Here is a 13399-nt window from a genome sequence, read left to right on the forward strand (position 1 = left end):
GGACAGTTGGGAGGTATGAAATGGTGCACCACCATAAGACAAACCTTTTCTCCTCTCTAATAAAGTTTTGTTCCAACCAGCCAGATCTGACAATCAATCTGTAGATGTTTGACCAGCTTAACACAATAAATGTAATCATTCACTAAAGTTTAATCTTTTTATTCATTTGTCCATTTTCACACTGTTATTTCATTGTACAGCGCCCTGTTCTCATCATCAGTGATCTTCAGAATTCTGCTAACGATGTATTAAGGAGACCATACATATACAGATTGACTGTCAGATTTGGCTGGTTGGAACAAATTCCTGGTAGTATCTTAATTACACTTTTTTGCACTTTTTAGCATTTTAAAGCAAATGGTCAGCTGACATTTGCTCTCATCCATTACCAGGTTTTTGTTTCAACCAGCCAGATCTGACAATAAGTGGGAAAATCACTAAAAATCAGATGAAAATACGATTTTTTTTTGGTGTATACTTTTTTTGTCATTTACTATGCCAAAAATACAAATTTTCGTATTCATGTTGATGGGACATTCGTATATGTATTTACAAATACGAATGAATACACCATCGATAGAATAGGAATAGGAATCACCATTCAAAAGAATGGTGGCTCCTGATTTACTAAGATTTATGGCCACTAATTAGTGTAAAACGGCCGCGAATATATGGCAGGATCAGGACACCGGACCAAGACCCAGGGACCTACCTACGGGCTCAAGATAGGTAAGTATCAGTATGTATGGGCTTTGGATGTATTAAAGTTTTATTTTTATTGTGTGTCAGTGTGTGTTTATTTGATTATTTTTATTACTGTGAAACTACAAGTGCCAGCGGGCCCTTTTATGCCCCGCATGCTGGGACTTGTGGTTCTCCAAGTCCCAGCTTACGGGTGAGGCTTGCTGGGACTCATAGTGCCACAGTAAAAGACAATAGTTGTTATTCTATTTTTTTACACTGAAATCAGCCTGGGGACAGTACCAGGCTTCAGCTTGGTAAGGTAAGTCCTGGAGGGGGGTACCCCTCTATTGGGGGGGTCCCCACTCCCCCAGGGCCCCTGGCAAGGCTGACTGGTCAGTAGGGTGATGTTTTGGCCACGGGACCTTATATAATAAGTGTCCCCCGGCTGTGACATTACCCTGTTGGCTGGTTTGGCCTGGGGCTGGTTCTTAAAATACGGGGGACCCCTAGTCATTTTGTTCCCCGTATTTTGGGAACCAGCCCCGGACCTGGAGCCTGGGGCTGGTTTTAAAAAAATCGGGAAACCCCTATTTGTCGGGTTTCCTGTTTTTTTATTACCGGCCCGGCTCTTTTAGCCTGGTTCTGGTTACGGCTGTGCGGGGGTCTGACTGATCCATGCAGACTGGCTGTATGAATACGTATTAGCGGCCGTATAATACGACATCGGAGGGTTACAAAGCAGTCGTATTTGACTGCTTTGTAAATTCCCCTCCAGAACACGACTGTGCATACGACGTATGCAGTCGTAGTCATTCGTATCTTAGTAAATTTCCCCCTAAATCTGTAGATGTATGGCCAGCTTTACTTACTAAATTTGGTGACATTGCAAATATTAGATCAAGCTACAGAAAGTTTAATTATGGCCACCCGGTATGTTGTCAAATAATGTGAATTCACGACACTGAAAAAAGAAGCCCATATATTCCCTTACTTTAATTAACAACATTACAGCAAAATTATGGTCAACTTTCCAATATTGGTGAAAATATATAAAAATTTCATTTCAATTAATCAGATGGTCAAATGTCATAATGTATAGTACTTTGTTAGAAATATTTATCTTTGGCTGACAATGAACATCGTCCATACACACTGGGCGGTACTTGTATAGTTTCAGGCGCCACTAGATCGCATGCGATTTACTATCCAGTTCATTACCCCACTATCCTAGGGCGTGGAGTTGATTTTATATAGTGTGGTGAGCCACCGAGCCCGAAGCGTGGCTAACGGACACAGATGATGCTACTTGTGTTGTTTCACAGCGACTCACGATATTGCATGATATTTGCATGCAATTCGTGGAATACATTCTGTGTCCCCTCGAGGGGCTCGCTGCGCTCGCCACGCTTTGGGCTCAGTGGCTCGCTGCGATCGCCACACTATATACAAGTAAATTCAACTCCACTCCCTAGTGGATAGTGGGGTAATGAACTGTATAGTAAATCGCATGCGATATCGCATGTCAAATCGCATGCGATCTACTGACGCCGTGAAGCTACACACATACCCACTGGGCTTTTTTGCCCAGTGTGTATGGATAACAATGATGGGGAAAAACGCTGGCTGGGAAACGCTCAGTGCATATGATTTTGGATAATTTTCTATAGCAGGACACTACGGAAAGCTGTCCACTTTACTGCTCATCTTCTGGTAACACCATCAGATGAATGGTGGGGCCAACAATGATGTGGTAGTGCACATCAGTGCTCACCGCTTATCGCTGCCCTGCACACACTGGGCAGCTTTCAAGCTGAAAGCAGCATCAGATGAGTAAACTGAGCTGCTTTCAGCAAAGTCTGCAAATGCTATTCCAAAGTTAATTGAAATTGAGCATGAATCTGTAAAATAGACACAATGTCAACTCACTTACTAGATTGCTTTATAATTCAATTTGCTCTCCAAATGCCTTATCTGAGATGTACGTATATATGTTACTGCTGAACACACAATATTGCTGATAACTGAATCTATTAGTATGAATAACAAATTTTGAGCATTTATGTTTTTCTTTTTCAAACTGTGACTATGAGAACTATTAGGACATATTATACACAACTGTTGGGCCAGGGTGGACTACATAATCCTGCTGCCAACAGCTGTGTTCCTTTTTCGCTTCTATTACAGGGTTTACAATAACCTGTACTAACAGTAGCAGCTGAAGAACAGTTATAATTTATGTATGTATTTTATTGCAAGTTTTACCATAATACAGCTCATCTTTTACATTTTAAATCAAATTATTTGAGGCTTTAGGGGGTATTCAATGTAGGGTCACGACTGTCGGGCTGGCTGACAGCTGTGACCCTGTCCCGTTATCGGCTGGCTCAACATAGATTTTTCAGGCGGAATTTAATGTCCCGCCTGCCGAGCGACGAAAAAGGGGGAGTGGCCTCGAGAAGCGGCTGGAAATCGTCAAGCTGCGACCGGGAGCTTGCCAATTCCCAGCCATTCTTGGAAGAACATGCCCGACTGCTTGTGAAGTTGGGCATGTTCTGCCGAGATCCCTGTTCAATACTGTCGGCCCAGTCACTATTTTTCCCGTCAGGAATAGCGGCGGGAGAGTGAATATTCCCCTTAATGTTAGGATGTATTCTTAATATTTACAACAATTAATATGAAAATATTAGAATGTACAATTCTTACGATTTTCATATTAGAATGCAGTTTGCTAAGATGTCCAAGTTTACCAACAGAGCACAATCCTTTGATTTAATTAGCACATTATTTTATAAATATTTGCCAATAACACTTTGCACATGCATTTATGCAATACCCTGATGTAATGTAATTGTCCACAGCAACTTTCTTAACTGATGACCGATTCTTGAGTGTACTTGCGACGTAAGGAAGCAGTAAGTGTTGGATATAAGGACATAATTGATGGGCGGGAATTCAAGCTAGGGTAAATCCTCTTTAAGACTGCTCTTCTAAACAGGATATAAACCCAAGGATCTAGTATCTGGTTCCATGTTGCTACTCGAAGAAATATTAGAAGTAGTTTTTCTGTGTTTCTGGGAATCTCTTCATCTGTCAGTCCATCATTCGGCTGCTGAAGGACAGTATGTGCTATGAAACCCTGAACAAACACAAAAGTGAAAATAAGTATTTCTGCTAATAAAAAATATCAACAGAAAAATAGTAAATGCAGAATTACTGAGATCACTATTTTATATACAGGTAATGTAATCAATCTTATGACAAACAAAAACATTGGAATAAAACAATAAAACAACCAAGTATTTAGAACCATGGGTGCCGACAACTGTGCCAAGCCCAGCTAATGGGAGGCGGCATGGACATTGCTTATCAGAACCTTGCTGTAACACTGAAATTTCTCCATTGTGAGACGTATAAAGGAATTATATTCTATTCATTGCAGGGAGGTGTGTCCAGCCCCCCTACCTGTGACATTTGGTCAGCCCTGAACTGGATATCTGGGGGAGTGGGGATCCCCCAATAAAGGGGCTTAACCCTTCCAGAGCTAAAGCCCAGGTCTGTCCCCAGTGCAGGGCAGTGGACACAAGGCTTTTTATTTTGTGGTTAAATAAAGAAATAAAATGAGACGAGCCTTACCCATATGCAGGGATTTGGAGAACCACAATGCGGTACATTAAATTGACACTGGGACTTGTAGTCCCACTGCATAACCAATGTTAGAATAAGTACACACACCCAGAAAAGTACAGCTTTATTAACACTCATGCACACACTCATTCACGCACACAAACATACATATTCACCTCCCCACACACTCCCCTGTAGGTCTGTCCTCTTCTCCAATAGGGCTCCAGGGGGTTTATAAAAAAACTGAACCCCGAACTGGAGATGCCACTGTGCGTATACCACTGTGGTGGTTCAGCTTCTAATGAAGGTTAAAGTACATACATCACAAATCCCCAAGGAGAGTACAAGTGTGTCCTTCCAAACACTGTATGGGAAGAGGAGGCTACTTCAACCATTTGCACTTCCTTTGCAAGTGCTGGGAGGAGCACCGCCAGTCCAGTTGCTGAAATTGAGATTAAGGATGTCAATGTTGAAGTACACAGCATCAGGAGGATATTGGTGTATATGGCGCTGAGGAGGAAGTTGATGATGAGGCTTCTGATGGTGATGTGGTTTGTTTGAATCAGGCACCAGTGGAGTTTTTGGCTGTAGGATGAAAAAGCCAATTGTCATGCCCGGGCAAAAGACCAAAAAATCCACCTCTTCCGCCTTGAATTATTTCTATCCAAATCCGGGTAACAACTGTCTCTCCACATGTAGTCTTTGTAAAAGTGTAATAAGTAGGTATTAGGATGCTAACCATCTAGGAACATCATCCCTTATATGTCACTTGCAGCGCATTCATCATAAGTCATTGTCAAGTTCAGAAACTTTGGCTAAGAGTGTAATCAGTCCATTGACACCTAAATTTCTTTTTCCTGTTGTATCCAAGCACCTACAATCCACACCATCATCAACAATTTCCTCCTTGATCAGGCATGACTGACTACTCTCCTATCCAAGAATTCTCTGGATGATCCTTGAGTGCTATACGTCTACTGCTGCTGCTGCTGCTGTTGCTGTTGCTGCTGCTGTGAGTCGGAAGTTGGAAGACCACCTCTACTAAACAAATTATTTAGTCAAATGCTTAGTTAAAGTCCAAAAGTCCTTTGCAAGGAAGATGAAGTACAGTATTTCAGCAGTCACCCTGCTGCAAAGCGGATTACTGAGGCCATAACAACTATGCTGATGCTAGATGTGCGCCCAGTATCTGCCATCAGTGCAGTTGTATTTAGACAGTTGATTTAGGTACTGTGCTCCCAGTACCATTTAGCTTCCACTTCACTAGGCATGTGATTGCCAGACTGTACAGGGAGACTAAGAAAAGTGTCCTTAGTGTCCTGAAAAATGCTGTTGTACTTAACCACAGACATGTGGACAAGTGGAGCATTGCATACTAAGGACTACATGACTGTGAAAGCCCACTGGGTTAATGTATTGCTTTCCACAGAGACAACAGCAGTGGTACCAGTAGCAGCATCTCATAAACACCCACTCGTTCCTAGGCAGGCTACATTGTGTATCACCAGTTTCTGTAAGAGGCACACAGCTGAGAACCTCTTAGAGAAACAGCAGGACATCATTGTGCAATGGCTTACTTCAATTAGACTCTCCTGGGGATTTGTGTTATCTGACAACGCCAGCAAAATTGTGTGAGCATAACATCTGGGCAAATTCCAGCACATTCCATGTTTTGCTCACACAATAGATTAGGTGGTACAAAATTTTGGGAAAAAGACTGGAGTGCCAGCAAACACTCCTGAAGCTGCTCTGGCATCACCTGAAGCAAGAGGTGGTAACAAGGTCAAATTCAACCCTCTATATGCTTCAGAGGATGGAAAAACAGCAAAAAGCATTTCAAGCCTATACATCCACCTATGAGTTAGGTAATTCCCTTCATCAGGCTTTTGCAGAAACAGCTGAAATTGAAGAAGCTAAAAATGGAGCGATTCCGCCAAGTATGTGGGACTTGTGGATGGAGCCCTCAATTCTCTTTACCAGGATTCATGGGTGGTCAGTCTGTTTAAATCAGAGCACTACATTTTGACCACCATTCTTGATCTTGATCCTAGGTTTAAAGCATATGTTGTATCTCTGTTTCCGATTGACACAAGTCTGCAGAGGTGCAAAGACCTGCTGGTGATAAAATTATCAACTGAAGCGGATCATGACATGGCAACAGCTCCTCCTTCATTTTCTCCTGCAACTGTGGCTGCAAGGAAAAAAATTAAATTTCCTAAACAAACCACTGGTGGTGATGCAGGGGAGTCAGGAGAAACTTTTGACATCTGGTCCAGACTGAAGGATCTGCCAATTACTGACATGTTACTGCATATAATGCTGTCACCATTAAAAGAATGGTGGAGGATTATATTGGTGATAGCATCAAAGTAGCCATGTTGGACAGTCCATGTAGACTGGAAGGAAAATGAGGCAATTTGGAGGCCTTTGCACAAACTGGCTTTATTTTACTTAAGTTTCCCCTCTCTCCAGTGTGTACTGCGAAAGAATGTTTAGCACAGCTTGTAACCTTGTCAACGGAGGAGGTAACTGCCACAAAATATTGAGAAGATGACATTCATCAAAATGAATTATAAATTCCTCCAGGAAGTCCTTTACATCAATTGCCTCCTGATACTACACAGGGACCTGTGATGGTGGATTCCAATGGGGACAAATTAATACTCTGTGAGGAAGAGGATGTACAAAACAAAGGGGGTGAGGAATAGGAGGAGAATGAGGTAGACATCTTGCCTGTAGACCCTGTTTGTGGTAGAAGAGATTAACTCAGTGGTCTCCAACCTGTAGCTTGCGAGCTACTAGTATCTCATGGTCATAGGTTGGGTAGCTCATCTAGCTACAGTACTGCTGTCAGCTGGGATTAAGTGCCTGAAATCAGGACCTGAATCTGGGATCCACCACAAGTCAGGAAGAGATAACCCGGAAGCTGCAGAGGGATCCAGTGTCATTGTCCTATAGCAGACTGGGGGTTGCTCCGGGGACACACGAAAATGCACACCACCGGTAGCCACTGGTGGGAGACAGCAGAACAGCTGACACTCCCACAGAGATACTGTAAGTGGGAAGGTAGTTGGGAGTCACTGTGAGATAGAGGGGATCAATTGGAAGTTGTCCAGACAGGTACGGGGACCACATGAGAAATTAGCAGTGGGTTCATTTTTCTCAAGTAGCTCACACCCCAAATAAGGTTGGCGACCACTGGATTAACTGTTTTTTTTTGTGGGGGCGCAAACAAACCAATCATTTCAGCTACAGTCGTGTGGCAGACCCTGTCACTAAAATGATTGTTACAGTGTGCATGTCCAGTTTATACAACATAAGGGTGGGTGGGAGGGTACAAGGACAATTCCCTCTTGCACCTCTTCTTTGTCTACCCTATCAGTCCAGGGGTGCTGCTGCCTGTCTGCTATGCTGTGAACTAACTAGTTGGGTGGTTAAAGACAGACTACAGTACAATCCAGACTAGTGTGGGATAATCTTGTCAACCGAAGACGCAGTCAGTAGCGACAGGGGTGCTTTCCTGTGTATGCTGTAGAAATAATAACAAATGGTTGACATCTGACCGGATCTCACTCTTGCACGTGTTGTACTCTAGTCTCTCTTCACCAGCTGAATATATATGGGTTTGTTTGCAGAGAGGCAAACTAGAGACAATAACGCTTTTTGGGCACACTCTTGATATGTTCATAGATTTATAATGAATTATTAAAAGTTTTTCCACACTCATTACGTCTCTTCACCAGCTACGAGCCTCTATTTTTAAGAATCGTCTTTTTCAAAATTCATCTTTTTCTAAATTGCTCTTTTTCAAAAATCATCTTTTTTGACTGCATCTTTTTTTATAATTTTTTTTTATTAAAGAGAGCAGTATACACAACATTCTAATATGCACCATACAGTGTTCAAACAAGGGGAAAAAGGCAAAAAGGTGTGAAACAAAGAACATTTTTTAATTATTTCAATTATTTTCTATCTTTGATCCAAAGTCCATGACATTTATTATTTATTTTATTTATTAACAGTTTCTTATATACAGATGGGGCAGGCCTCTTCCTTGCTGGCGAATCACCAGAACGTCAGCGCTGGCGATCCGCCAGCAGCCTGCCTCACCATCTGACTGAGACACACGCGCGTCTCAATCTCCGTCGGCGGGGCGATGGGAACCCTGTCCGTCTCCGCCTCAGGGAGACGGACAGGGTTGGGGGGGGGTGCGGGCAGGCGGCAGGGAACCAGGGTTACCGCCGATAAGCCGCCGGTGATCCGGGGTAGTGGCTGGAAGCGCCGTCGGAAGGGGACGCACGCGCCTTTCGTGCACGCGCGTCCCCTTCTCGCTATGCAGATGGCGCTGGCGGGGGATGGCGGCTGGCGTCGCCATCGCCATCCCCTGCTAAGATGGGACCTGCCCCATCTGTAGCGCACACATATTCCACAGCGCTTTACAGAGAATATTTTGAACATTCACATCAGTCCCTGCCCCAGTGGAGTTTACAATCTGTATTCCCTACCACATATAATATTGTGCATGTGGAAACAAACAACACAGAAATGATAATAACACAAAGATAGTCGTATTGCACATGGTCAGAATGTGTAAATAAAGGAGAAGGTACACATGGGTAAGGGATTAGAGAAGGGAGGTGGAGGGGGAAGGTGAGACCAGTGAAATCAGGGGAACCACTTATAAGTAGTAACATGGAGAGGGAGCTAAAAATACCTGTATATAATAGGTAAGCAAACAGGGAGGGGGTAGCACTAAGAAATTTTAGCAAATAGCAAACATGTGATAATGGCCAGAGAAAAACATATCTGTGATATAACACAGTCAATTTTAAGCATAACATACCCTAACACTTACAAATTATGAAAGGCCTATGAGTGATGAGGATGCTCCATATGGAATACAAGATGAAGCGATGAGGAGAATCAATCTAGCAGGTAATCAAAATATCACTAATCCAGGAAGAGGAATATGGCATGTCAAAGTCAGGCAGGCTGATAGGATGCCGAGGTGGGGCAGCACATGATCACTAATATCTCAGTCTCGATCAGAGCCTACTTGACATACAGTAGGTAGGCCTCTGCATCTTTTTGAGACGGCAAGTCTTTGTTGGTTGACCAATCATGAATGCGTAATCTGTTGGTATAACATAATCCAAACTTGCAGCCCTCTGAAACAAGTTTGGCACAAATGGGAGAAAAGGGTTTGCCAGCCTTGGTCAATTCCACAGAGTAGTCCTGAATTACCAAGAATGTGTTGCCTTCCCAATATATGTCTTTAATGTGCCTGGAGGCCGACCATACTGTATCAGTTGCTTACGAAGGTAGTTCATGCATCACGAGTTCTGGGCTTAGATAAGGAAAGGACTTGTCCCTGTGTGCTCTTTCAATGACCAGATCACCACATTCCTGTTCAATGCCAGCAGTGTATTCCTCACAAAATGTAAATGTCGGGGCCCTTAATTGACTCAGGGAGTCCAACAATCTAATATTGTTCCTCCTGGACCTGTTTTCAATTTCATCAAGCTTGTTCCATATGTGATAATTGTCAGTAGTAAGTTACTTCACAGAATGAGTTCAATCTGTGAAAGCAGCTGCGGGTGACAAGAAACAGTCCATGGGAGGCGTCTGGCCACCATATAGTGTGGTGTTAGGTGATCAGAATAGACATGGAATGAATTGAAATGAATGTCATCAAAGTTAATAATAATAATATCTTACTATAGCAACAAAAAAAACCTGATTCTGTAATTTCAGCTACTTTTATGTTTAAAAAAAAATACAGTGGTTTTGGCAAAACCAATCCAGATTCAAAACACGAAGGGAGATCCAGATCCAAAACCAAAGCACGAAAAACAATAAGTGTCTGGTGTCTCTAAGGCCCTTATTCTGGTCGGTGCGGTAATATCCGCGTGCGTTCGTGCCGCCGATGTTTTGTGTCTGCGCATGTGCAGAGGCGTCTCTGCGCATGTGCGAGCGGGGCGTACGGCCAAATCCCGCATGAAATGTGAACACTCCGAACAGGGGGTGGAGAGGGGCGTGAAGGGCTATTTGGGCTCATTACCATATGCGTACGCCCCGCGTTTCATGGGCGTTCCCATGCAAACGCTGGGCGTACGTATGGTAATGCGGCTGTGACGCACGTGTAGGGGGCGGACATATGACATCGCCGGATGTCAGCTGCCCGCCCAGATCCCTGCTTTTGCACGGAAAAATGTCCGTGTGGTCTGAGGTTGCGGGAGCTGGTGGAGCACTCGGTCCTGCATTCGATGGTCTGCGACCATCGAATGATGGGGGAGGTTCCCTGAGATGGAGGAGGCGTATTCCGTGAAAAATACACGTGCGGTCCGTTCGGCCAGCTTATTACCGCGTACGGACAGAGTTGGCGATCCGTATGGAAGGCGGGGTTTCGCACGCACGGTCCTGGCCGCATAATCGGATCCGGCCGCACCGATCAGAATAAGGCTCTAAATCCTGACCATTCAAAATGTTCCTAGAGGAGCATTGCACGACTACCGCATGAAGTCATGACAGTGCTTGGACTCACTTGGCTTGGGCTCACACTCCAAAAATCCCTTTGATGTTCTTTGATAGGATAAAAAATGTTTGGACACACAAAATGGTTTCTTTCACGGTATGTGGACAGTCAGTTTACTTTAATTGTGATACAATGCAATGCTGATGTTTCTGCAACTGATCGTTTATCGGTAGACTATGCATGCACCAAGTTACTCTATCGATGCCGCCTGCGATTAGCAGCAAAAATATAGTGCTGTGGATTGTTTGAGGGAGGGGGACCAAAAACCGTTATCTTGCCTAGTGCCCCATGAAGTCTAAATCTGCCTATGGTCATAGGGAGATGGTGCAAACATTGTAGAGAGATGAAGTAGAAAGGTATATATCAACCAATGAGCTCCATTCATTTTTACACTGCCTGTAAAATTATATTTAGAAGCTTAATTGCTATTACTTTATTACAATGCTTAATACATATCGACCATAGTGTGTCAAAAATAAAACAAATAATTTTTTAAGTAGATCTCACACAGGACAATCCTGCCATTCAGCGGTGCAAAGTGATTTGATCACTGTCAAATGACAGAAAATTAAATAAATTGGGTCAGTTAGGTGAAATCCTTCTAGTTTACATTGAGGCATGTTAAAAATTTTTGAGAAGACCGTCTGCTGATCATATTTATAATTTTGGGTTACCATATATACTCGAGTATAAGCCTACTTTTTCAGAACAATTTTTTATACTGAAAAAGCCCACTTCGGCTTATACTCGAGAGAGGGTCCCACTTGAGTCAATAAGTTTTCCCAGTTTTTTGTTGTAAAATTAGGTGCCTCGGCTTATAATCAGGTCGATTTATACTCGAGTATATACGGTATTTGATTATGAAGAAATCCATTTCACCCTTCTTGGTCATTTTGATGCAACCTGCAATGCGATATAGGTTAAGCTGCACAGAATCACAATGTTTAAGTATATGATCAGTATTTGTCATTGTGCAGAAAGACGCTATAACACAGAATCCAAATACAGCCCTTCACTAGCCAGGTTTGGGGGTGCAGTCCACACTCGGATGTCGCACTCAAATGAGCCAACTCCTCTGCAGTGGTAGTGGTAGTATCACTTAGGCCCCGATTTAGACCTGATCTCTGGGATGCGGGATTTTGGAGAACAGCGAACAGGAAAACACTGCCCTGCCACCGCACCTACTGCACTCAACCCACCAATGTGCATGGATGCGAACACTTTCGTAGTTGTGCGCACAGGAAAAATTACTCATCATTTTCCCCTGCTTACAGCGCCTAGTCTAGACTTACTCAGCACTGCAATGGCCATGGTGAGAAGGAGGCCTCTGATGATGTCAGTGGCCCTCCCTCTTAACGGCCGGGGAATGCCTCCGTTTTCCGGGACACTCGCAGAAAACACTGTGTGCAAGTGGCTTTCGCACACTTACTGTGGGCCGTACGCATGTGCGGTCATTCGATAATCGCCCCTACTGTGAAACTGCAGCCGTGTGATCAAACTTGAATTGGGCCCTTAAGTCGTGTTGTTGCTGCAGTACTCCAGAGATTAAGTTGAAGAAGTGGACAAATGGTGTGTGTCCCACTGAATCCAGGGGCTTGTGCACACTGTACACCTTGCAACCATTAGAGATATGCCACTGAGCGGTGAGAACATTCAAATTCCACTCAAATAGTGTTCTCATTGAAATCAGGTCTGTGCAACCAGTGCTGTGAGGCTAATGCTAATCCAATACCCTGCACACCATTATCAGCTCAAACAGTATGGAAGACAGCTTAATACTTAACAGATGGGGAAAGAAATTAAGAAAAAAAGATAATATTGCGGAATAAAGGGAAAATGGGGAAATAAGTAATGTATGCTGTTATTTAAATAGTGTCTTCAAATAAATTTATTTCTGGTCATCTGACTTCATCTCTGAAATGACCAAAGTGGAAATAGATGGATCTGGAGACTAGACTTTATCGGAATGCCTTATAGTTCCAGAGATTCCTCTACTTATGACAGAATGAATGTGTTGGATTTACTTTCCTGTTATCACGTTTCTCCTGCACACAGATGCCAGAACATTTACTGTCTAAATATGGGCAGAAGATTTCCTTCTTTCGTCTGGTATTCATTGTTGGAAGAACTACAAACAAAAGCGTCTGGCTCTGTTACTTAACACTTATGGATATATCAAAATAGTGTGGTGCACATTAAAAGTCTGTGCTGATGAGAAGACTTCTGGAAGCATCAAAGGATGTCCTGGTTTGTCCTAGTGATACTGTAGCTGGAAAATATGTCTTGTGGTACAATTACTGTATATTAGTTTCAATCTACTTGGTTTATTTTTATTAACAAAATACTGTACACTAACAGTCAGATAAAGCAATTCTAAAAATACTAGCATGTTTAAAAAAAAACATATAATAATAAATTAATTTAAATATCAGTCAGCATTCTGATACATAATTTCGACCCTTACAACTTTCTATGTACTATGTAACCTACTAAGTATCTGAATAAACAAATTGATCTTAGCACAACGTAAGCTACAGTATTTGCTTGCGGGACTGC

The 13399-nt window shown here is 42.9% G+C and overlaps 1 protein-coding gene across 1 annotated transcript in view; it reads right to left on the minus strand.

Moving 5' to 3' along the window:
- Positions 1 to 1683: 1683 nt before the first annotated feature.
- TBXA2R (thromboxane A2 receptor) overlaps positions 1684 to 13399 on the minus strand; it is a 111652-nt gene continuing 99936 nt past the window's right edge. The window contains exon 3 of the mRNA XM_083158219.1: positions 1684 to 3820. Coding sequence (XP_083014345.1) covers positions 3551 to 3820 — 270 coding nt within the window. The 3' untranslated portion in view covers positions 1684 to 3550. The remainder of the gene's footprint in view (positions 3821 to 13399) is intronic.

The sequence above is a fragment of the Crinia signifera genome, chromosome 1, assembly GCF_055691185.1.
Source record: "Crinia signifera chromosome 1, ASM5569118v1, whole genome shotgun sequence".
Lineage (NCBI taxonomy): Eukaryota > Metazoa > Chordata > Amphibia > Anura > Myobatrachidae > Crinia > Crinia signifera.